Source organism: Oncorhynchus clarkii, chromosome 15 (assembly GCF_045791955.1).
Source record: "Oncorhynchus clarkii lewisi isolate Uvic-CL-2024 chromosome 15, UVic_Ocla_1.0, whole genome shotgun sequence".
Lineage (NCBI taxonomy): Eukaryota > Metazoa > Chordata > Actinopteri > Salmoniformes > Salmonidae > Oncorhynchus > Oncorhynchus clarkii.
The window spans coordinates 20,384,778-20,408,731 of NC_092161.1; the positions used below are offsets into that span (position 1 = coordinate 20,384,778).

At 43.5% G+C, this 23,954-nt stretch overlaps 1 protein-coding gene across 12 annotated transcripts in view; it reads right to left on the reverse strand.

Moving 5' to 3' along the window:
- LOC139367028 (receptor-type tyrosine-protein phosphatase mu-like) overlaps nucleotides 1-23,954 on the reverse strand; it is a 296,813-nt gene that overhangs the window by 41,120 nt on the left and 231,739 nt on the right. For 4 of the 12 annotated variants that reach the window (XM_071104927.1, XM_071104922.1, XM_071104920.1 and 1 more), the window contains 4 exons: nucleotides 16,230-16,387; nucleotides 12,111-12,185; nucleotides 11,522-11,548; nucleotides 6,346-6,545 (listed from right to left, as the gene is read on the reverse strand). In XM_071104927.1, the coding sequence (XP_070961028.1) occupies nucleotides 6,346-6,545; nucleotides 11,522-11,548; nucleotides 12,111-12,185; nucleotides 16,230-16,387 (460 nt within the window). The remainder of the gene's footprint in view (nucleotides 1-6,345; nucleotides 6,546-11,521; nucleotides 11,549-12,110; nucleotides 12,186-16,229; nucleotides 16,388-23,954) is intronic. The other 8 variants (XM_071104928.1, XM_071104923.1, XM_071104921.1 and 5 more) reach the window with 2 other exon arrangements.

Here is a 23,954-nt window from a genome sequence, read left to right on the forward strand (position 1 = left end):
GCTCTTTAAATGACAACCCAGCGGCAGATCCTGTCGGGTCAAAAGAGGAGACACATTATTAAAAATAGAGATATATATCTATCCACATCATTATTAGACATGAAAGGAGGCAGGAATATAGCCTTCTGGGAACCTTTTCAGAAAAGGTGCCCATTACGCTGGTGCTGTAAGCCAATCAGAATCGTCCTCACCGAGGTATAACACCAGTCCAGCACAAACTGTACCAACATACTCCTCTAAAGGACTAGTTCCCCCCAAAAATAACATGAGATTAAATAGAATAAAAACAACCACATACAGACACAGGGCTGATAAAACCCTACTCTGCCCGAGCAGAGCACCTCATGAAAAATGTATCGTATTAGTTTTTTGCCATTCTGATCTCGCACCGGGACATGCAATTAGGACTAATTATTAAAATAAACATCAGCACTGGAGTGGTGCTGGTGAGGCAGCTGCCTGCTGCCTCTTCCCCCGTAAGTTAATGTCTCCTCCAGCTCCCTCTTCCCCTGTAAGTTAATGTTTCCTCCAGCTCCCTCTTCCCCTGTAAGTTAATGTCTCCTCCAGCTCCATCTTCCCCTGTAAGTTAATGTCTCCTCCAGCTCCCTCTTCCCCTGTAAGTTAATGTCTCCTCCAGCTCCCTCTTCCCCTGCAAGTTAATGTCTCATCCAGCTCCCTCTTCCCCTGTAAGTTAATGTCTCCTCCAGCTCCCTCTTCCCCTGTAAGTTAATGTCTCCTCCAGCCCTCTCTTCCCCTGTAAGTTAATGTCTCCTCCAGCTGCCTGCTGCCTCTTCCCCTATAAGTTAATGCCTCCTCCAGCTGCCTCTTCCACCTGTAAGTTCATGTCTCCTCCAGCTGCCTCTTCCCCTGTAAGTTCATGTCTCCTCCAGCTGCCTCTTCCCCCTGTAAGTTAATGTTTCTTCCAGCTGCCTACTGCCTCTTCCCCTGTAAGTTAATGTCTCCTCCAGCTCCCTCTTCCCCTGTAAGTTAATGTCTCCTCCAGCTGCCTGCTGCCTCTTCCCCTGTAAGTTAATGTCTCCTCCAGCTGCCTCTTCCCCTGTAAGTTAATGTCTCCTCCAGCTGCCTCTTCCTCCTGTACGTTAATGTCTCCTCCAGCTGCCTGCTGCCTCTTCCCCTGTAAGTTAATGTCTCCTCCAGCTGCCTGCTGCCTCTCCAACGAGTTTCAAGAATGTATAAATAGATCATAATGATGCATTGTCATTTTAGCTGTATCCATCCAACGTTCCTTCCGATACCTCTCTCTCAGCCCCATCAGACAACTGATCTGATTAGCTCTGATTGCCTGCAGTGGAGCCTCTTTTGGCCAAGAAAGCCGCTTGCTCCCCCCATATCTCTCCCTCTCACGCTTGTTCCCCTCAATGATAAAATGACACAGAACTCGTTCAGAGGACAAGAAGCCTTGATCAGTGCTCCAAGGGGATAATGGCAAGCAGCCTGGTCCCCATGGCGAGGAGCCCCACTCTCACGGATGTCGTCGTCGTCCCCCTCCCTGCCCGCCCACACCACCGAGTGCCAGACGTAATGAGAGAAATGGCACTTCCACTCGATATCAAATAACAAAATTTACATTTGTGGTATTTTATGTGACTGCCTAAGGTGGGAAAATATGCCATTTCTTAACAGTCATCAATGACAGAAATCAGTCTTTGGCAAGGCTTACATGGCTGCTTCAGTAAATGAGGAATGAGGGAGAAATCAGAGAGGAGGAATCAAGTTTTTATTTTCCTGAAGACGTCTTTGAACAAGGGAATCAGGTATACACGCTGTGACGTCACCTTGAAACGAGCGTAAAAGACTAGCATTATCACATGACCTTTTACCGGCCACATTGGGTATGGGGAGAAACTTGCCGTCGCAGGCCTTGTAAACCGCCACTACAAGTGAGACTTTGAAGGGCAGGCCGTATTTGAATGCAGATTGCTTTTTCTCTCTTTGAATGTCTCAGAACTGGATGCAGTAAAGAGACATTAAACACAGTTTAACACATATTGACGACATTGAGGCACTTAGTCTTCCTCTGTTTTCTCTCCATTTCTCCTCTCTAGATTTTGAGTTTCAAAGTGGCGCTGTTTTGTTATTCATCGCTGCCATGTATCTTTCAAGACAGCTGTCTTTTCATGTGCAGGAAGTGACACAGAGCAGCCATGGCGAGCGAGGCAACCCGGGGAGGAGAGGAGTGATAGAATGACTGACGAGCACCTTTCTTTACGCTCAGCTTCCTCTCTCTCTCTCCCCCCGGGGAGGAGAGGAGTGATAGAATGACTGACGAGCACCTTTCTTTACGCTCATCTCTCTCCCTCTCGCTCTCTCTCCCTCCCGCTCTTTCTCAACTGTGTTATAATGAGATCCGTGGTCCAACACTGGCCCGCGGTGGGGGGAGGGGTGGGAGAAGAACGTTGCCGCAAACTACTTTAGACACGTGTCAAACTTCAGGGGTGAGCGGTGTCAGAGGAAAAAAAAGAGCTTCAAGAATAAATCATTTCACATTGTCAAAATAGTTTGGGGAGAGTTAGAGAACACAAAAAAATTATTAAGTGACGTGAAATGCACCAATGCTGGCAGGTGTTCAACTATTCATATTTTTTCATGTTCAGGTGTAATATTGGATCTCTAGTTTAGAGAAATAATAGATTTTGCAACAATGTCTACTGTGTTTGTAAGACTTCTATGCTAATGTAGAGATCAAGGGAAAACCCAAAACTGGGTTTCAAGAAATGTTAAGAGTCTATAACATGCTTTTCTGAGCCTGATAATCACCCAAACATTGGCTGCTAATGAAAAAAGGTCTAGTTAAATATAAAAGGTATAATATTGAATTATTAACATCCATAGCAGCCTTGCTGCAAGATGTGGGGGAATTACAAGTCAAATAGTTAGGAGGCAGCCCCAGGCTTCATCTAACCCCATTGGCAGTATCATACTAATTCTCCATTGGCCAGGTTTTCCCACCACCTGCCAGTAAGCCTTAACGTGATTGGTGGAAAACAAGTAATGAATTCAAAGCCCTGCATACTTTTCCATCTCAAACTTTTTCAAAGCATCACACAGGTGATTTTCAATGAAGTAGACCAACTGAGATGAGATCTATGGTCCACTCTCACGGGCCCGAATCCAAACAAAAGTGCTCTCTTATCCCAAATCTTATCCTAAACAAGCGAGTGAACAAACAGTGTGGAAGCCATTGTTCCCGCGGCTCAAAGGAGCTTCTGAATGGCTGTTGATGTTCAGTCTCTTACTCAGGTGCGACACCAACCCCTTTTGATTCTAAAACCCCCTTGTGATTTCACCCTCAACGCTACTGACTACAGGGCCACAGAGACTCTGAAAACACTCCTCAGAGGCACCAAACGTGGTAGGGTCTTAGACAAAGCTTCAGCAGCAAAACAGATCCACTGTGTTTTTACCCCACACAACGCTTCTCAAGTGTTTACCAGTAGGCAGCAAAATCTGGCATAAATACAAAGGCACATTTCGGCAATTAACATAATGCTTGGAAGATGCTGCCCGTATGAAGCCAATCTGAGGAGAGAAACAGTGTGTTATGATGACATGAAAGGTAAACCGAGTTGGATGTTGAACAGTGTGTTACAGAGTAAGATGGTGTAGTGGTTAGGGAGGTGCATATGAGGGAGGAAAAGTAAGGGCCATTCATGAATAACGATCACAGCAAAATCTGCATATTTATGGCTGATTTAGGTACAAAGTAGGTTGATCTCAGGAACTCAATTGGTTTCAACTAAATATGATCTGCAAGTCTTAATATTTTGGTTGTTGAATGCAACATACCATACCAAGAGGGCAAGCTGGAGCAGTTACAGCCTTTCATGAGTAAACATTTCAAATGGCTTCTGACTGCATTATCATCAAAACAAATCAAATGTGTTTTTTGCCTTTGAAGAAGAGGCAGGCCTGAACTGGAGCAGGCCCATTTACTGTGTGTCTGGGATGAATGCGGAGTGTGTTTTGTCTACAAACACTTCCATTAGGATGGGACCTCTGGCACGTGCTGTTGTGTCGACGGAACGACACTCATTTTACTGCTCTTGTTTTTCTAGTATTTTATGATTTGTAGGCCCACTTAAATGCATGTTTTTGGACACAGACAATCAAATCAAATGTTATTTGTCACATGCGCCGAATACAACAGGTGTGGACCTTACCGTGAAATGCTTACTTACATGCCCTTAACCAACAATGCAGTTTTCAGAAAAACAAGAGTTAAGAAAATATTGACTAAATAAACTAAAGAAAAAAATGAAAGAGCAACAGTAAAATACAAGTAGCGAAGCTATATACAGGGGGTTCCGGTATCGAGTCAATGTGAGGGGGTACAGGTTAGTCGAGATAATTGAGGTAATATGTACATGTAGGTAGGAGTAAAGTGACTATACATTGATAATAGATCATAAACAGTATTTAAAAATGAGGGGATGGGGGGGGGTCAATGCAAATAGTCCGGGTAGCCATCAGAACAGCAGGTATAAAAGAAAGAATTATGATCAATATCATAGGAACCAACTCTACAAGATAGGAGCTATAGGTTGTATGCTGGCTGCATCTAGAATTCTACGACAAAGCAACGATATAAAAACAGATTTCACAATCAAACCAAAAAGGGGACACGCTTACCTGGTTTATCTTTCCCATAGACAAAGTTATGGAATAACAAGAAGCATGGAATCAGGGGAGAGATTAGAATTGATCAGTTTAGTTTGGTGCTCGGCTCGTCATGTCTAGACCATTTACACCTAAGACAGTGGTAGCAGGAAAAGAAAAGAGAACGACGTCTCTAACTTTTAGAGGCGTTGCAAATAGAAAGATAGAAAATGTTTTTTTTAAAACAGTGAAGTGAAGCACTATCAGATGGAGGGGTGGAAGGGGGCATAAATTATTCCACACTATTTTTTCCCCGACTGGCAATACTGTATTATTGCACTAGTAGCCTAAGCCTTCCATCCATATCCATAATGAATTGAGCCCTGAGGGTAGCACCAAACCACAGGGCCCGGGTATTGGAGCTTGAATTATTGATTTGATTCCTGTGTCGTTTATTGTGTAAGTAGTGGGTATAGCAAAGTAAAGGATAAGATGGGAGGGGGGTTGGTGGATAGTTCATTACAGGTAAATACCCTCCGTTGAAAAAGGTAGAAACTCCCTTGTGATGGGTTGGAAGGTGAGCGAGGTAGCTTGTGTATACTGTATGTACACACACAAACAAATATGTGCATTCAAGCACACTCCCACACACAAACGTAACACCACAATCACACACTATGTGCTGAGTGGTGAGGGAATAAGACACTGCTGTGACATTCGTTAGGTCTGTCATCAGCTTCTGGAGAGCAGCGCTGTTCTCATCTAGTTCGTTCACGATACAGACTCTAGGCATCGCTGGCAGCTCGCAATGGTCTCAGCCATTAACACAAAGTCACAGTCTCAGAAATCCCCCTTACGTGTGTGTGTTTATTGAATGTGCGTGTGTGTGTGTTTATTGAGTGTGTATGTGTGTGCGTGGTGTAGGATTTTCAAGATTTAGAAGGCACATTTTCAAACCATGGCGGTTTAGTGTTGCTAGACTAAATGGATGGTGTCCACGAGGCAGTAAGATCTAAGCAGTGTGGCGTGTAGTCAACAAACTGCAGGAGCCCAAACACTAAGCCAGAGAAATTCAGTGGTGACACAAACATTGGAACGGGAGGAGTGCGTGGACACAGAACTAGTGCATTTTGTGCACTAATTGCTCATGACAAGTTCATTCACAAAGACCAAAAGTGCAACTCTATGCAGAAACATCTAACAAACAAGGAATCTAAACACTAAAGAAAAGAGAAGGAAAGCAACAAACCAAGAAAGAAGGCAGGCATTAAAAGCAACAAACCAGGAAAGAAGGCAAGCATTAAAAGCAACAAACCAGGAAAGAAGGCAAGTATTAAAAGCAACAAACCAGGAAAGAAGGCAAGCATTAAAAGCAACAAACCAGGAAAGAAGGCAAGCATTAAAAGCAACAAACCAGGAAAGAAGGCAAGCATTAAAAGCAACAAAGAAACACAAAAAGGAAGGAAAACCAAAATAAAATAAAGACAAACAGGGACCTGTGTGCTTGGTTTGTTTCAGAGTGAGGGAGCCTACAAAGACAGGCAGACAGACAGACAGACAGACAGACAGACAGACAGACAGACAGACAGACAGGTGACGTGGAATATGTGTATACTGGACATGGTGGTTTGTGGGGACACTGTGGTATGTGGGGACACTGTGTGCCATGTGAGAGAGGACAGAGGGGACACTACACTAGTCAGACAGGCAGGTAGTTGGGGCTCTCACCTCATACTCCTCCTTAAAGCCGTAGCCCTCGGCACACTTCATCTGGGTGATGTGCTGGAGCAGGTCGGCCACGCGGATGGCCGGGTGGAGCTGACCGGTCTGGTAGGGAGGAACATCCGCCACCTCCCTCTTCTTCTTATAGGAGTGGCTGTGGGACTGGACCAGACTACTGGTGTCACTGGTCATGGTGTGGTTCTCATCTGGAAACACAGAGGAAGGACAAGGACACACAAACACACACACTGGTCAGAACTGGAGTGCTGCACAACCCCACAGACAGAGGAAAGGAAACACTGTTGACATTATAATGGATGAATACAAGGTCACAATATAAAGTTATTCAATGACAAAACATGAAATGAAAAGGAGTTACTTATAAACTATGTCATGCTAGACTAGTTATTTCAGTGCTGTAAAACGTGGTGAAGACAACATAATGGATATTGTATTATAACACTGTTTCAATAGATGGTGCCCAGTATCTCTATTTACATCTATTTTCTATGAGGGGAAAGAGCTGGCTTTATTTCTATTGACGCTAGAATAGCCCTCAGTTCTGATAACGCTAGCTTGTGGCTATTCTCAATAAAATCCTTTCTATCCTCTGAATTTGACCAATGGCAAAATAAGGTTGCACAAATGATGGAATGGTGGCGGTGAATGGATGACGTGGGTGCACGATCAAATGAAGTGGCTACCTTGGTCGGTAACTACGTCTAACGGGAAAATCGTAACACAAAATGTCAGAGGCGTGAGACCCCCCATTCAACAAAGGGGGGGGGGGGGGGGTGTATGTCACAGTCCACATATGCATGAGGCAACACTGTCCACGGGTGGAGTCAGACCGCCATGCTAGCTAATAGCTTCACAGGAGGAAGGGGGGCGTGAGATGCGCTAACACAAGTGCATGCGTGGCAACAAGATGGGAGAGCAGCCCCCAAGGCAAGCCCCTTTTCAATAGCATGAGGCACACACACATCTCCTCACCCCAGAGAAAACAGGGCAGACTGGCAACTTACCATTAATGGGCACTTTATTAGAGGACATAACAGGTTAAATGTGAAGAAGAAAAGAAGAGAAAGGAAACAGGGTATAAGCAACAATATAAAGTTTAGGCATGAGCACCTGCACAGTTTTAATTTTCTCTAGCTGTTTCTAGGCACCAACATTTTTTTGCCATTCCGGGAGTCCTGATCAAAGCAACTATTCAGTTCAATTGGACACCTCTCAGAAAGCTAGATTTGGGACACTTTAGTTGGGGTTGTGTTAATTTGGTTGGAATCACCTAGAATTGGCCATTTCAATGTAATCAATGCTGATAATTACATGATAAAGAACCAAAACATTTTGTTCACTTAATAACATTTTCATTTGACATTTGCCAAATCAGTTTAACTAACTTGACCTATATTGTCAAAGCCAGAATAACTTTATGAACTTTTAGTCCATAATGTTGCTTGATCTGGCCAAAAGTAGGCTACATGAAAAGTGCAATACTCTTAATATAGTGTGGGTTTGTTAGTGTGGGTTTTTAGTGAATTTATATAAATTTATGAAAATTCTCAGCAACAAAAGAGTGATCAAATTAAGATCCTACATCTGTGGTAAATCATCTCCTGATCACGTTTGAAAACAAGTGAAACCACTAGCTTGCCCTTTTCCTAGGTACTGTAAACGGTGAATGTGAACTATTGGGACTTGCCTGGGGAAACATCTAGAATATCACCCATGCCATGCTTGCTTGAGACACTGTTGTGCTTTTTAGCTCTGTCTACTACCCTTAAGTGTGTAAAGCTGGTTAAAAGAAAATACATTTTAGTGTATGTTAATATTTTAAATGTCTACAGGTGGTGTGCGTATGTTATCTAATGTACCTGGCTGCACAACAAACAATCTACCAAGACAAAGTTATTGAAACTGCAAGTTTCTCTAAATGAAAGGGTTGGAACTGACAATTATTGTTCTGAAGGAGTTGACAAGGGTCGGCTAGGCAATAATTACATTGGCAAAAGTGGATAATTCCTTAGCTTTTCCCGAGAGCTTTCCAATGTTTGCCACTTCTCTATATGGTCATTGCTATGGCGATGGGAACTTCTTTCTGCTATGGCAATGGGAACTACTTTCTGCTATGGGGATGGGAACTACTATCTGCTATGGGGATGGGAACTACTTTCTGCTCTGGCGATGGGAACTACTTTCTGCTCTGGCGATGGGAACTACTTTCTGCTCTGGCGATGGGAACTACTTTCTGCTCTGGCGATGGGAACTACTTTCTGCTATGGGGATGGGAACTGCTTTCTGCTATGGGGATGGGAACTACTTTCTGCTATGGCGATGGGAACTACTTTTTGCTATGGCGATGGGAACTACTTTTTGCTATGGGGATGGGAACTACTTTCTGCTACGGCGATGGGAACTACTTTCTGCTACGGGGATGGGAACTACTTTCTGCTATGGCGATGGGAACTACTTTCTGCTATGGCGATGGGAACTACTTCTGCTATGGGGATGGCAACTTCTTTCTGCTATGGCGATGGGAACTACTTTCTGCTCTGGCGATTGGAACTACTTTCTTCTCTGGCGATTGGAACTACTTTCTGCTCTGGCGATTGGAACTACTTTCTGCTCTGGCGATTGGAACTACTTTCTGATCTGGCGATTGGAACTACTTTCTGCTCTGGCGATTGGAACTACTTTCTGCTATGGAGATGGGAACTACTTTCTGCTATGGCGATGGGAACAACTTTCTGCTATGGCGTTGGGAACTACTTTCTGCTCTGGCGATGGGAACTACTTTCTGTTATGGCGATGGGAACTTCTTTCTGCTATGGCGATGGAAACTTCTTTCTGCTATGGCGATGGGAACTACTTTCTGCAATGGGGATGGGAACTTCTTTCTGCTATGGCGATGGGAACTTCTTTCTGCTATGGCGATGGGAACTTCTTTCTGTTATGGCGATGGTAACTTATTTCTGCTATGGCGATGGGAACTTCTTTCTGCTATGGCGTTGGGAACAACTTTCTGCTATGGCGATGGGAACTTCTTTCTGCTATGGCGATGGGAACTTCTTTCTGCTATGGCGATGGGAACTTCTTTCTGCTATGGCGATGGGAACTTCTTTCTGCTATGGCGATGGGAACTTCTTTCTGCTATGGCGATGGGAACTTCTTTCTGCTATGGCGATGGGAACTTCTTTCTGCTATGGCGATGGGAACTTCTTTCTGCTATGGCGATGGGAACTTCTTTCTGCTATGGCGATGGGAACTTCTTTCTGCTATGGCGATGGGAACTTCTTTCTGCTATGGCGATGGGAACTTCTTTCTGCTATGGCGATGGGAACTACTTTCTGCTATGGCGATGGGAACTACTTTCTGCTCTGGCGATGGGAACTACTTTCTACTATGGCGTTGGGAACAACTTTCTGCTATGGCGTTGGGAACAACTTTCTGCTATGGCGATGGGAACTACTTTCTGCTATGGCGATGGGAACTTCTTTCTGCTATGGCGATGGGAACTTCTTTCTGCTATGGCGATGGGAACTTCTTTCTGCTATGGCGATGGGAACTTCTTTCTGCTATGGCGATGGGAACTTCTTTCTGCTATGGCGATGGGAACTTCTTTCTGCTATGGCGATGGGAACTTCTTTCTGCTATGGCGATGGGAACTTCTTTCTGCTATGGCGATGGGAACTTCTTTCTGCTATGGCGATGGGAACTTCTTTCTGCTATGGCGATGGGAACTACTTTCTGCTATGGAGATGGGAACAACTTTCTGCTATGACGTTGGGAACAACTTTCTGCTATGGCGATGGGAACTACTTTCTGCTATGGCGATGGGAACTACTTTCTGCTATGGCGATGGGAACTACTTTCTGCTATGGCGATGGGAACTTCTTTCTGCTATGGCGATGGGAACTTCTTTCTGCTATGGCGATGGGAACTACTTTCTGCTATGGCGATGGGAACTACTTTCTGCTATGGCGATGGGAACTTCTTTCTGCTATGGCGATGGGAACTTCTTTCTGCTATGGCGATGGGAACTACTTTCTGCTATGGCGATGGGAACTTCTTTCTGCTATGGCGATGGGAACTTCTTTCTGCTATGGCGATGGGAACTTATTTCTGCTATGGCGATGGGAACTACTTTCTGCTATGGCGATGGGAACTTCTTTCTGCTATGGCGATGGGAACTTCTTTCTGCTATGGCGATGGGAACTACTTTCTGCTATGGAGATGGGAACAACTTTCTGCTATGGCGATGGGAACTTCTTTCTGCTATGGCGATGGGAACTTCTTTCTGCTATGGCGATGGGAACTTCTTTCTGCTATGGCGATGGGAACAACTTTCTGCTATGGCGATGGGAACTACTTTCTGCTATGGCGATGGGAACTTCTTTCTGCTATGGCGATGGGAACTACTTTCTGCTATGGGAACTTCATTCTGCCATGGCGTTGGGAACAACTTTCTGCTATGGCGTTGGGAACAACTTTCTGCTATGGCGATGGGAACTTCTATCTGCTATGGCGATGCAAACTTCTTTCTGCTATGGCGATGGGAAATTCTGTCTGCTATGGCGATGGGAACTACTTTCTGCTATGGCGATGGGAACTACTTTCTACTATGGCGATGGGAACTTCTTTCTGCTATGGCGATGGGAACTTCTTTCTGCTATGGCGATGGGAACTTCTTTCTGCTATGGCGATGGGAACTACTTTCTGCTATGGCGATGGGAACTACTTTCTGCTATGGCGATGGGAACTACTTTGTCTGATTGTATGCATGTTTTCAGTTTGTTTGCTGTGCCACTCCCCCTCATCCAGTCCACATTGTCTGTCCATGCATATGAGAGGTCATAGACATACGTGACGTCACACGCACGACACGGAATGCGGATGGGATGGAGTGAATTAGCCAACCTCAGCTTGATTAGAAAGAAACAAAACCTTCTGGTCTGACATAAAGAAGAAAAGCAGGCAGGTATGAATGTGTGAAAGCCATTATCAGGAAGAAAAAAAACAGTCCAAATTACTCTGACTCTCTCTCTCTCTCTCTTCTCTCCCCCTCCCCTTCCCTCAAATGCACAGCACCTGGTCTATTTTAGAGTAGGCTGTCTCTTAGTTGGTCTGTAAGCATAAGAAATGTATTGTAGGAAAAAAATAAAGAATGTTTTCTCACCCAAGATAGCGGTTGGCACAAAGGGATCTGCCCACACCCCAAAACCAGTGCAGAGTAGGGGGTTAACAAAGAAGAGAGAATATAGCAGTGAATAGGGTGACGTGCTCTCCCCTCAGGTGAGACAGCAACATTATAGCAGAGCAGTAAATTGTTATTACAGTCAACAAGAGAGGCAAAGAACCCCCCCCCCCCACCCCCCATGGAAGAACAGCATAAATAGCTCATAAGTAACAATATGAGAGATTATAACTAAGTCAGTTTAATATCATGTCCAACAAAATCCATTGAATTTCATTATTACTTCAAATCGATCTACCAATATGGCTAAATATGGTTCTCCCAAGTAGGGGCCGGAAATAGAATGCTGAAGTGCAAACGCTATAGAGCAATTAAAACTGCAGGCAAAAAGAGAACAGGCATCATTACAGTGTTTTGCAGGCCACCGTTAAATCAAGCAGAACGTTTACCAAACAAAGGCGCCTGGATCGGCATTGGCCATTCATTAAAAGGTCAAACTCGGAGATCAAGGGTCATAAGAGGTCAAAGAAGGTGCTATTAGTGTTAAAAGGAGTTTGAAGAGGTAGTTTACCTGGGTAGTAGGAGGTGGGTACAGACGTGCTGAGTGTGTTAGTCTTCATGGTGAATGACGAGGGCGAGGAAACGGCTTTTAGCAAGAAAGAGAGCAGTCAAACAGAATGGTCAATATAACCTTTAGTGAAGGAAGAAGTAATAGTACACAGTTGAAGTCGGAAGCTTACATACACCTTAGCCAAATACATTTAAACTCTGTTTTTCACAATTCCTGACATTTAATCCTAGTAAAAATTCCCTGTCTTAGGTCAGTTAAGATCACCACTTTATTGTAAGAATGTGAAATGTCAGAATAATAATAGAGAGAATGATTTATTTCAGCTTTTATTTATTTCATCATATTCCCAGTGGGTCAGAAGTTACCATACAATCAATTAGTATTTGGTAGCATTGCCTTTAAATTGCTTCACTTGGGTCAAACGTTTCGGGTAGCCTTCCACAAGCTTCCCACAATAAGTTGGGGGAATTTTGGCCCATTCCTCCTGACAGAGCTGGTGTAACTGAGTCAGGTTTTCGCACACGCTTTTTCAGTTCTACCCACAAATGTTCAATAGGATTGAGGTCAGGGCTTTGTGATGGCCACACCAATACCTTGACTTTGTTGTCCTTATACCATCTTCCCAACTTTGGAAGTATGCTTGGGGTCATTGTTCATCTGGAAGACCCATTTGCAACCAAACTTTAACCTCCTGACTGATGTCTTGAGATGTTGCTTCAATATATCCACATAATTTTCCTTTCTCATGATGCCATCTATTTTGTGAAGTGCACCAGTCACTCCTGCAGCAAAGCACCCCCACAACATGATGCTGCCAGCCCGTGCTTCACGGTTAGGATGGTGATCTTCGGCTTGCAAGCCTTCCCCTTTTTCCTCCAAACATAATGATGGTCATTATGGCCAAACAGTTATATTTTTGTTTCATCAGACCAGAGGACATTTCTCCAAAAAGTACGATCTTTGTCCCCATGTGCAGTTGCAAACCGTAGTCTGGCTTTTTTTGGCGGTTTTGGAGCAGTGGCTTCTTCCTTGCTGAGCGGCCTTTCAGGTTATGTCAATATAGGACTCATTTAACTGTGGATATAGACACTTTTGTACTTGTTTCCTCCAGCATCGTCACAAGGTCCTTTGCTGTTGTTCTGGGATTGATTTGCACTTTTCGCACCAAAGTACATTCATCTCTAAGAGACAGAACGCGTCTCCATCCTAAGCGGTATGACGGCCCCATGGTCCCATGGTGTTTATACTTGCGCACTATTGTTTGTACAGATGAACGTGGTACCTTCAGGCATTTGGAAATTGCTCCCAAGGATGAACCAGACATGTGGAGGTCTACAATTTTTTTCTGAATTCTTGGCTGATTTCTTTTGATTTTCCAATGATGTCAAGCAAAGAGGCACTGAGTTTGAAGGTAAGCCTTGAAATACATCCACAGGTACACCTCCAATTGACATTAATGATGTCAAATAGCCTATCAGAAGCTTCTAAAGCCATGACAGTTTTCTGGAATTTTCCAAGCTGTTTAAAGGCACAGTCAACTTAGTGTTGGTAAACTTCTGACCCACTGGAATTGTGATACAGTGAATTATAAGTGAAATAATCTGTCTGTAAACAATTGTTGGAAAAATTACTTGTGTCATACACAAAGTAGATGTCCTAACCGACTTGCCAAAACTATAGTTTGTTAACAAGACATTTGTGGAGTGGTTGAAAAACAAGTTTTAATGACTCCAACCTAAGTGTATGTAAACTTCTGACTTGAAAATCTGAAGGAATCAAACAATGCAGCCTGTTCCCTGACAGAGTAAATTTAACAAGTGGACTAATGTCAAAAACCTGAGACGTCTGCTAAATTACTAAAATGTAAATGTAAAATGTACAGTTCTGGTTAACCTGTTGAGTGTAGGGGGCAGTATTTTGATGTTTGGATGAAAAATATACCTAAATTAACCTGCCTATTTCTCAGGCTCAGAAGCTAGAATAAGCATATAATTGTCAGATTAGGATAGAAAACACTAAAGTTTCCAAAACTGTCAAAATATTGTCTGTGATTATAACAGAACAGGTATTGCAGGCGAAAACCTGAAGAAAATCCAACTAGGAAGTGCCTCTTATTTTGAAATCTCCCTGTTTCATTGCATGCCTTCCCTCAATTTAAAGGGATATCAAACAGTTTCCTTTCCCTATGGCTTCCACATGGTGTGAACAGTCTTTAGACATAGTTTCAGCCTTTTATTCTGAAAAATGAGCGAGAACGAGTTTTGCATGCGCAACAGCTTAGAGCAGACATTTTCTCTCTCTCTCCTATTGAAAAAGCTACGGTCCAGTTGAAATATTATCGATTATTTATTGTGAAAACAACCTGAGGATTGATTATAAAAAACGTTTGACATGTTTCTACAAACTTTACGGATACTATTTGGAATTTTCTTCTGCCCCGTCGTGACGCCCGAGCCTGTCGATTTCAAAACAAAACGTGCCAACCAAATGGAGGTTTTTAGATATAAAAATAATCTTTATCGAACAAAACAAACATTTATTGTGTAACTGGGAGTCTCATGAGTGCAAACATCCGAAATCATCAAAGGTAAGCGATTCATTTTATTGCTTTTCTGACATTCGTGACCAATCTACTTTGCTGCTAGCTGTTTGTAATGTTTTGTCTGCTGAGAGAGATGTCCTTACATAAACCCTTGGTTTGCTTTAGCTGTACAGCTTTTCTGAAATCTGACACACCAGGTGGATTAACAAGCTAAGCTGTGTTTTGCTATATTGCACTTGTGATTTCATGAAAATTAAATATTTTTAATAATTACATTTTAATTTGGCGCTCTGCAATTCAGCGGATGTTGATGAAAATGATCCCACTAACGGGATGGGTGCGCCAAGATGTTAAGTTTATGGATACAAACACGCTAATGTTTTTTTAGTGACAGTATTTTGGTTTGTGTAAGACAACGCGCTGTGTTCATACAACATATTTCAGCCGAATCAATAACGTTCAGCCGGTTCGTTGATAAAGCCGGCGGAGTATGCTGAGCTTTGGTCGCCGTGTTTGTCGGTCGCCATTCGACAGCTGCCTTGATAAGTTGGGGACAGTGACCTAGCTGTCAGTCAAGGATATTGTGATAGACAGCAGGATAAGGTCACGGATGAATGGCCCTGTCGTTCAATGAGAGCATGTTTACTTATTAATATCCAACAATTCCTGGGCCCATCCACTCTGCCCGGCGACACGCCAGACGGCCCTTTCAGGCAGAAATGGCGTTTCACTCCTGCAATATTAAAAGCACGCGAAACGATCAAAGACATGTTTGCAGTCACATTCTTGCTCCAGTCCCCTTTTTCTTTGACAGACAGAGGAGAGGAACACATGGCGGTGAGGGGAGAGAAACATAGCTAGTGACCCTGGCACCTCCTAGCCTTCAGAGTTTAAAGAAAGACAGAAAACTCTGTCTTCACAGTTTGTGACTTACTTAGTCTACAGTCTCCAGAAACAGAGATACAAGGTCTAAGAAATATCATCATAATAAGGGGTGCCTTAATGTCTTAAGGGATGGGAGGGATGGGGCATGTGGATGCGGAGGGGGGTAAAAGGGGAATATCATACGGTGATGAGACCTGCTGACCCAGCATGCAAAGCTGTAGGTGCTGACTTGGTCTGGGCCTGGGGATCACTGTTGGTGGGGGGGATTAGGGGATTGTATCCCAGCCAGGGCCAGCTGTCCCTGGGGTAAGAAGCAAGGCCAGCTGGGGTGGATCTACTGAGCCCATTGGGGTTAGTGCTGTTTGGGGTACACAGGGGACAGGACCTGTAGGACCTAGAGCCAGTGTCCATGTGTCAACACAGGATCTCCATAGAGGCAATAGGAGGGAAATAAAAGGCTAGAAAGAGATGGATCATTAGGTAAGCAGGGTTTAGGAAGGCTCAGGATCAGAAACAAAGATTAAGAGCATTTGGACAGCTTTGGAAATTTACCGCATTAAGATCTGAGACCGACAATCCTTATTTAAACGCTGTATCTGCAAATTGAGGTTGAGCTCAGTAGTGTGAAAAGCCCTCTAGACTCCCCAGCCACCCACCAACCAACCCACAATGCCTTGGTGTTGGACACTCACTTCTCCCGTTGAGTGTGTGGCTGTGGGTGTCCATGAAGGAGATGGCCTCATCACAGTTGGTGCCCTGCTCCGTGTAGCTCTTGTCCATGGAGTTCACCATCACGGTCATCTCCTGCCGCGTGCTGCTCATAGTCTCCTTGCGCTTCTTGGCCAGTTTCCTGGTTTCATACCAAACACAATAAAAAGAAGAGACGAGAAGGTCAGGTTACTGGAGATGACCACAAAGGGAAAACACCGGAAGGTTATGGGCGACACAGTTTGCGATACACTCAGTACATACAGTAATCAGCCTCATATTGAAAAGTTCCACTTCTCACATCATTAATTTATTTATTTAGCATTTTTTAACCTTTATTTAACTAGGCAAGTCAGTTAAGAACAAATTCTTATTTCCAATGACGGCCTAGGAACAGTGGGTTAACTTCCTTGTCCGGGGGCAGAACAACATATTTTTACCTTGTCAGCTCAGAGTCGATCTTGCAACCTTTCAGTTACTAGTCCAACGCTCTAACCACTAGGCTACCTGCCGCCCATACCTTCATATCCATTTACAACTAACATTTGTTTTACTTGAAATACTTTAATGGATTTGATTGAGCCTGCTATTTAAACCCAGGTCTGCTCTGGTCTTTCTTAACTTTAGGCTAGCCATCCAGAAAAACTCATGAAACCGAGATAGACCGCAGAGATAAAATTTTGTCTGCATACAAACAGTATGACACCTGCATAATGCCAAGTCAAGAAAACTCATTTTCTCATTCAAGACAGAGGCCACACTGCATACTTGGCTGTCATAATCCATCTTGTCCACAACATGGACACAGACTCCCACGTAAACACAGGCCGAGATCTCAGTCCCGGGCGTTGATGTGGTGAACTGAGAGAGATTCTAGGAGACAAGGACACCCTTAAATACCTGCTGGCCCGCTCCTTCACTCCCTGCTAATGCCATCTCCTGGGGCTCCATGTCAGCAGCAAGGGCAACACACACACACACACACACACACACACGAGAGAGAGGGAATATGCTGATGAACCACCAGAAAATTTCCCAGGCACGGCTTTTGCCTGCAGCGAACAGACGATTCCAGGGTGGCGCCCCAGAGAGTTGCCCGACTGTCTGCTGTATGCCTGGATGGGATACTTAAAGCCTGGCCAGTTCAGCTTCAGTCCTCCATTGCAGAGGGAGACTGTAGAGTAGACATTAATTGCGGTTGTCAGAAAGGGGGGACTGTTGTGTTTTCTTGCGGGGGCGACACAGGGGCCAAGGGAGGTTCAAGCATTGAGGGTTGTCATCCTACAAAACAGTGCTGTGGTGCGGATTCAGAATGCTGCGAGATAAAGATAATTGAGAGTGGAGCTGGTTCATAGAAATACAATATGGCGCGCAAATACTCACATTCAGACTCATACATACATGCTGTCCCTCTCTCCCCTTACCTTCGTTGGCCTCTATTTTTGACATTTGTCAGAGAAAATGACAATTTTCGTGGTATTGCTTTGTGCACTGACTTTACTGAACTCGGGAGAAAACGAACATTGTCGCTGAGTGAGTACATCTGACAATGTGCTCTCCCATCCATTAGACATTTTGTCTGCAGGAACTCACTCTTTTTCCACTCGGTCCACTCGTCCAAGTGCCAATGTATTTGTGGCATGATGTGAACAGTACGAATGTGTCACTACCAAAGTCTAATGGTTTTAAATGACTGTTTTGTATTGTCTGGAAACTCACTTGTAGAATTCGCTTGCAGTAGGTCTCTTAAAAAAGAGAAGCGGTACAAGGTTATTAAACAGAGGCGCCTAGTTATTCTTCTTTTGTTGATATCAGGTAACGTGCAACCTAACCCTGGCCCTGATATGCAATGTCTCCAAACCCACTCTGATTTTAAATCAAGATCTGGTTTTGGTATTTTTCATTTAAATGTACTGTTGTCAAATATTGATGGGGTTAGGATTTGGGCTAAATCAACTGATGCAATTGTATTTTCTGAAACCTGGCTCAGCAAGTCTGTTTTTGATAAGGATATTTGTATAAGTGTTTACAATGAAAGGTAGGGCTGTGGCTATATATGTAAAAATGAAATTCCCTGTAAGTGTGGCAAAGTCTGAAACTATTTGTAAACAGTTGGAATTTCTTGCTTTGAATATTGAGGTTTCAAAGGGTTTCTCTCTAAAACTGTGATTGGCTGTTATAGACCCCCCTCTGCTCTCGGTGATACATTTTCTTCTTTGATGCACCTTATGTCTAAATTTCTTTACAGTGAAATGATCTTGATTGGTGATCTCAACTCGTGTTGGTTAAAGCCAGTGTCTGATGATTTAAAAATGTTTTGTAATTCTATGAATCTTATCCAGTTGATTAGCTCACCCATCCGCCCAAATCTTAAATGCCCAGATATATCTACCCTGATTGATTTGATATTGACAAATGTTCCACACAGATATTCTGCGGTTGGTGTTTTTTGTAATGATTTAAGTGACCACTGTGCTGTTAGAAATACTAAAAGGTTCCTAAGACAAACCCACCTTTGATTCGTAAGAGAAATTTAAAGTGTTTTAATGAGCAGGCTTTCTTTCATGATTTGTTTTATTTTGACTGGAGAAAGATTGAGCTTATCCCTGATGTGGAAACTACCTGGAAATTCTTTCATGATGGTTTTTTCCACATAATAAACAAACATGCCCCATTCCAACAAACATGCCCCATTCCGCGGGTTCAGGGTTCTTCTGAGCTGTCTTGTACTATTCATGACCGTAATCTAGCCTGGGCTAAAGCAAGGAAATCATGTTCTGATGCTGATTGGCTTATTTTTAGGCATTTACGAAACAAGTGTCCTTTTCTTCTCAGGAAGGCCAAGTCTGAATATTTTATGTCTGTTACCACTGATAACCTGAAAGACCCTAGAAAGTTTTGGAAGGCTATTAAGTCTGTCTGGTAACAGTAAAGTTAATGAATTACCGTCATGTGTTTTGAAGGACTGTTGCTGTATATGACAAAACTGAAATGCTGAATTGTTTCAATGAGCACTTTGTATCATCTGGTAGGCTGTTTGATTCAGTGCCCCCCGTCTCTGTTCAACCCTGTGTGGATGAACCAGTGAGAGCTGGTCAAACTTTTAGCTTTTTGCCATTCTCAGTGCAGGTGGTACATAAAGCCCTGAAATCCTTAGATCAGAGGAAGCCTGCAGGTTCTGATCTTTTGGATCCCTGCTATTTAAATCTGGCAGCTGATTTCATAGCTGAACCACTTACATATCTGTTCAATCTAACCCTGGAATGTAATGAAATTCCAAAAATCTGGAAATCAGCATTTGTCCTACCACTTTTAAAAAATCCAACTCTTTTAAATAATTATAGGCCAATCTCAAAGCTGTCACCCCTGGTGAAAATACTTGAAACCCTTGTGAGTGAACAGCTAAAATAGTTTTTATTTACTAACTCTATTTTATCAATCAGGCTTCAGGAAGAAGCATAGCACAATTACAGCAGCTATGAAGGTTTTAAATGATATCACTGAAGCCCTTGGCAAAAAACAGCACCGTCTCACCTTTTATTGATCTCTCTAAGGCTTTTGATACAGTTAATCATGCTGTACAAAGGCAGAGCTTGTCGAGTGTAGGTCTTTCAGAGAATGCAGTTGCATGGTTTGCTAACTATCTGTCTGATAGAACTCAGTGCACTCGATTTGATGGGCTTATGTCTGTTAAATTGTCTGTCTTTAACGGTGTGCCCCAAGGCTCTGTACTTGGTCCTCTCTTATTCACTATTTATATAAATGATTTAGACAACAATGTCCAAAATGCGCAACTTCATTTTTATGCTGATGATACTATTATTTACTGTTGTGCCTCGTCTCTTACAAAAGCTTTCCAGAACTTGCAAACTGCTTTTTATACTGTTCAACATACCTTGTGTCAATTGAAGCTTATCCTCAATACTGACAAAACTAAACTAATGGTGTTTTCTAAAGCAATAAATAGACCTCTGAACCTTTCACCTATTACTACCTGTCAGGGCAAGGAGATTGAGGTTCTAACCTCATATAAATATGTTGGAATTTTAATTGATGACAGCCTCTCTTTTAAATTTCATATTCAACAACTTGCAAAAAAAAACAGAAGCTGAAATTGGGATTTTATTTTAGGAATAAGGCCTGTTTTTCTTTTGAAGCCAGAAGGAGGCTAGTATCAGCTACATTTATGCCTTTACTAGACTATGGGGATATTTTATATATGAATGCTTCCGCTCAGTGTTTGAGATCAATTGACACCCTTTCCCATGGCACTTTGAGATTTATTTTAAACTGCAAAACCCTTACTGCACTTTGTATACCAGGGTTGGCTGGCCTTCTCTAGTCACTCGTAGGCTCAGGCACTGGTATACTTGTATTTACAAAGCCATTTTGGGTTTACTACCTTTTTATTTGGGCATTTTTATTGTTCCGAAATGTGGTCTCTTCGTTCGCTGGACTTTATCCTGATAACTGTTCCAAATGTCCGAACTGAATTTGGTAAAAGGGCTTTTATGTACTCTGCGCCATCATCTTGGAACACCTTACAAAATACTTTTAAACTGGAAGAACTTGTCCCGATTGGTATTTTTAAATCACTGATGAATGATCTTGAGACTGATTCCATGACCTGTCAATGTTTTTAATTTGCTGTTTTTTTATTTTTATTTAATTTTTAAATTTGACCCCATTTTCGTGGTATCCAAATGTTAGTAATTACTATCTTGTCTCATCGCTACAACTCCCGTACGGGCTCGGGAGAGACGAAAGTCGAAAGCCATGCGTCCTCCGAAACACAACCCAACAAAGCCGCACTGCTTTTTAACACAGTTCGCCTCCAACCCGGAAGGCAGCCGCACCAATGTGTCGGAGGAAACACCGTGCACCTGGCTACCTTGGTTAGGGCGCACTGCGCCCAGCCCGCCACAGGAGTCGCTGGTGCGCGATGAGACAAGGATATCCCTACCGGCCAAACCCTTCCTAACCCAGACGACGCTAGGCCAATTGTGCGAACCCAGAGTCTCTGGTGGCACAGCCACAGCAGCGATGCAGTGCCCTAGTCCACTGCGAGGCCTGCTGTTTTTGATTTTGTTATACTCTTGTGAATTCTATGGTTTTTACGAGATTACTTAGTTTTTCATGTTGTTTGTCTGTAATTTTTTTAATGACTTGGTGCTGCCTATCTTGGCCAGGACGCTCTTGAAAAAGAGATATTTTAAATCTCAATGAGCCCTTCCTGGTTAAATAAAGGTAAAAAAAAAAAAAATTAAATGGCATCAGCCACTCTAGTATTACATGCATCTCTATGGGGTGATGACTCACTGTTGAGAATCGCAAACTGGCCGATGAGGCAGATGACCAATAAGAACTGCTTTTCCAGCGACCTTTCCCTTTCCTCTTGAGCTGAAAGCTTCCATTGACTTCATAGAAGTCCTAAGTAAAAACATTGGGTTTACAAATGGGATCCATTTGCTACTTTGCTCTTTTTCCTCTACAAGCTTAATCAGGCAAAAACGTAGCGTTTCAGAGCTGTCTCGCTCCCTCACTAATGCTCCTTTTCCGCAGCGCTCCAGCTGTATGGGTCGACAAAGAGTGTGTGTGTGAACGATGCTTTGCGAGCGCCCAGCTGGCAGTAACAGAGAGACCTTGGTGAAGCCTTCACTAGGGGCTATCCACTCCCAACAGCGCCCATCAGTCTCCCTCTGTGTTGTGATCACTGGGCTTTATGGGGGGCTGCGAGGGTGCAGCGTATGTCCCGTTTGCTATGCCAGGGTGATCAGTGGGGGTGCCAAGCATTTTGCCAGCCTTGAGATGGCGCTGTGATACCGGGATCTGCGAGGCTGGCATTGGCCCCTGCGGTCTTTGGCGAGAGCTATCTTTCCACCAAAACACAGAAACAATACCAACTTTTCCTGACTATTCCTCACTAACAACTCCTGAGTGAAAATGCCCCAGCCTCCTCACCAACTATCAGCAGCAGATAACACAAATCTAAGGGGACGCTGCCCAGGGAACCTGTTACTGAGAATGAGAATTTCTCATTTGCAGGTGGGTAGTAATTGCTTCGGAATCCCATCAGCCTCTGTAGTTCCAGTAGCCTAGGTCCATTAGAATGCAGCCAGAGGTATTAGAATGCCATCTGACTCCCCCTCTCTCCCCTTGAGGGTTTTGGAGGGGGGACAGAGGGGGCCAGGAGATGGCCTTCTCTAATGGAGACACCGCATGCCACCCCCCCCCCCCCCCCCCCCCCCCCCCAGAGGCGTTAAGTGGTCTAAAACGAGGTCCGACCTGATATTTCAGTCAGAGCATTAAACATAAATAAATGAAAGTCATCTCTCTCTCGGCCGCCCATCTCTTTAGACGCTCAAGGTCAGTCGATCCAGCTTTTATACGAATGGAAAAAAGAGAAAAGCTCTCTATTTTGCTCTCACTATTTCGCCGGAGGGCCTTTACCAATGCACACGGCACATGAGTACTGCAAATGTTCTTTCTCCAACTTTCAGGCTGCGCTAAACTTCTGAGAAGTATCAACAAGCAGCTCTATTTTGAATTGTCAAATGTACTTTAATGCTCTCCCTTGGTATCTAAACGTCTAAAAACTCTTTGCCCCACAAGTACTGTATCCGCCTTGGATACACACCACCTTCCCTATATAGCACCTAGCGCTCTCCATGCTTCAGGCTGAACTCTACAGCATTTCCTGTCCAGTTGGATTTCATCAGCCTGCCATACAGTACTGCTGACTGGACTAGAGAGAGGCTGAGACAGGATGACACAGGCATTCTCTACAGGTGAAGACAGTCTACATGACTAGCACTGTACGTGGACGAGGCTTTCAGCTCAATGCCTCCGAGTGTGAGCGTTGCTGACCTTGTCATTACCCATATACTGTAAGAGCTGACGATATGATGTGACACAAACACAATCTCAAGAGACAGGTATTCTAAATAAGGCTATTTCTATAATGAGTTTGTACAAATCTCCCCAGGCCCTAGTGCTCATGCCTTCTCTTTGAGAGCCAATTCAACAGAGATCAGATTTATAAACTCCGCTAGCGAGAAGTCCCTGCATCCACTTCATTGTTGTAATTTCAAGAGATTTATTAGAAAAATTAAACCGACATAGATAAATCCCACAATATCCAATTGGATGCAAATACTCGGTGGACAAGCCAATATTGGAACTGGTTGGAGTCCTAAACGAGCTGGTATTTTAAGTGAATGCAAATTTATATCCGCAATTAATACAAATCTGATTTACTACAAGGACATTTCTGATGGTAATAACACTGAAGAGTGCAATATCCCTCGCTTTAACCGCAGGAGCCTAAATCTTAGACGTTGTGGCACTTTGCAAATACCAGCTTTGGAATTTACTGCCCCTTGTCATCATCTAAATCAGTATTTGTCTCAATTGCGAGGCGAGCCTCCGAGGCAGAGATTTGTCACTGAGTGGTCGCTCTTCTCTCTCCCTCTCTGCACTTAAGGAACTAATTAAAGTGTCTGGGAAGAGCCTTTTGAAATTAGAGGGAGCCGGTAATCAGAGAGTCTAGTGAGCTCATTTAGCGTATTCATGTTGCCGAGCGGGAGACAACTCATACCCTGTTGCTTTTAAATTGGAGGCAAAACTCCAGCACACAAACACTTCATGATTCACCAGCTAGATACAAGATAAAAAAGGTCTCAGAAAAAGACAAAAAAAACATCACAAAA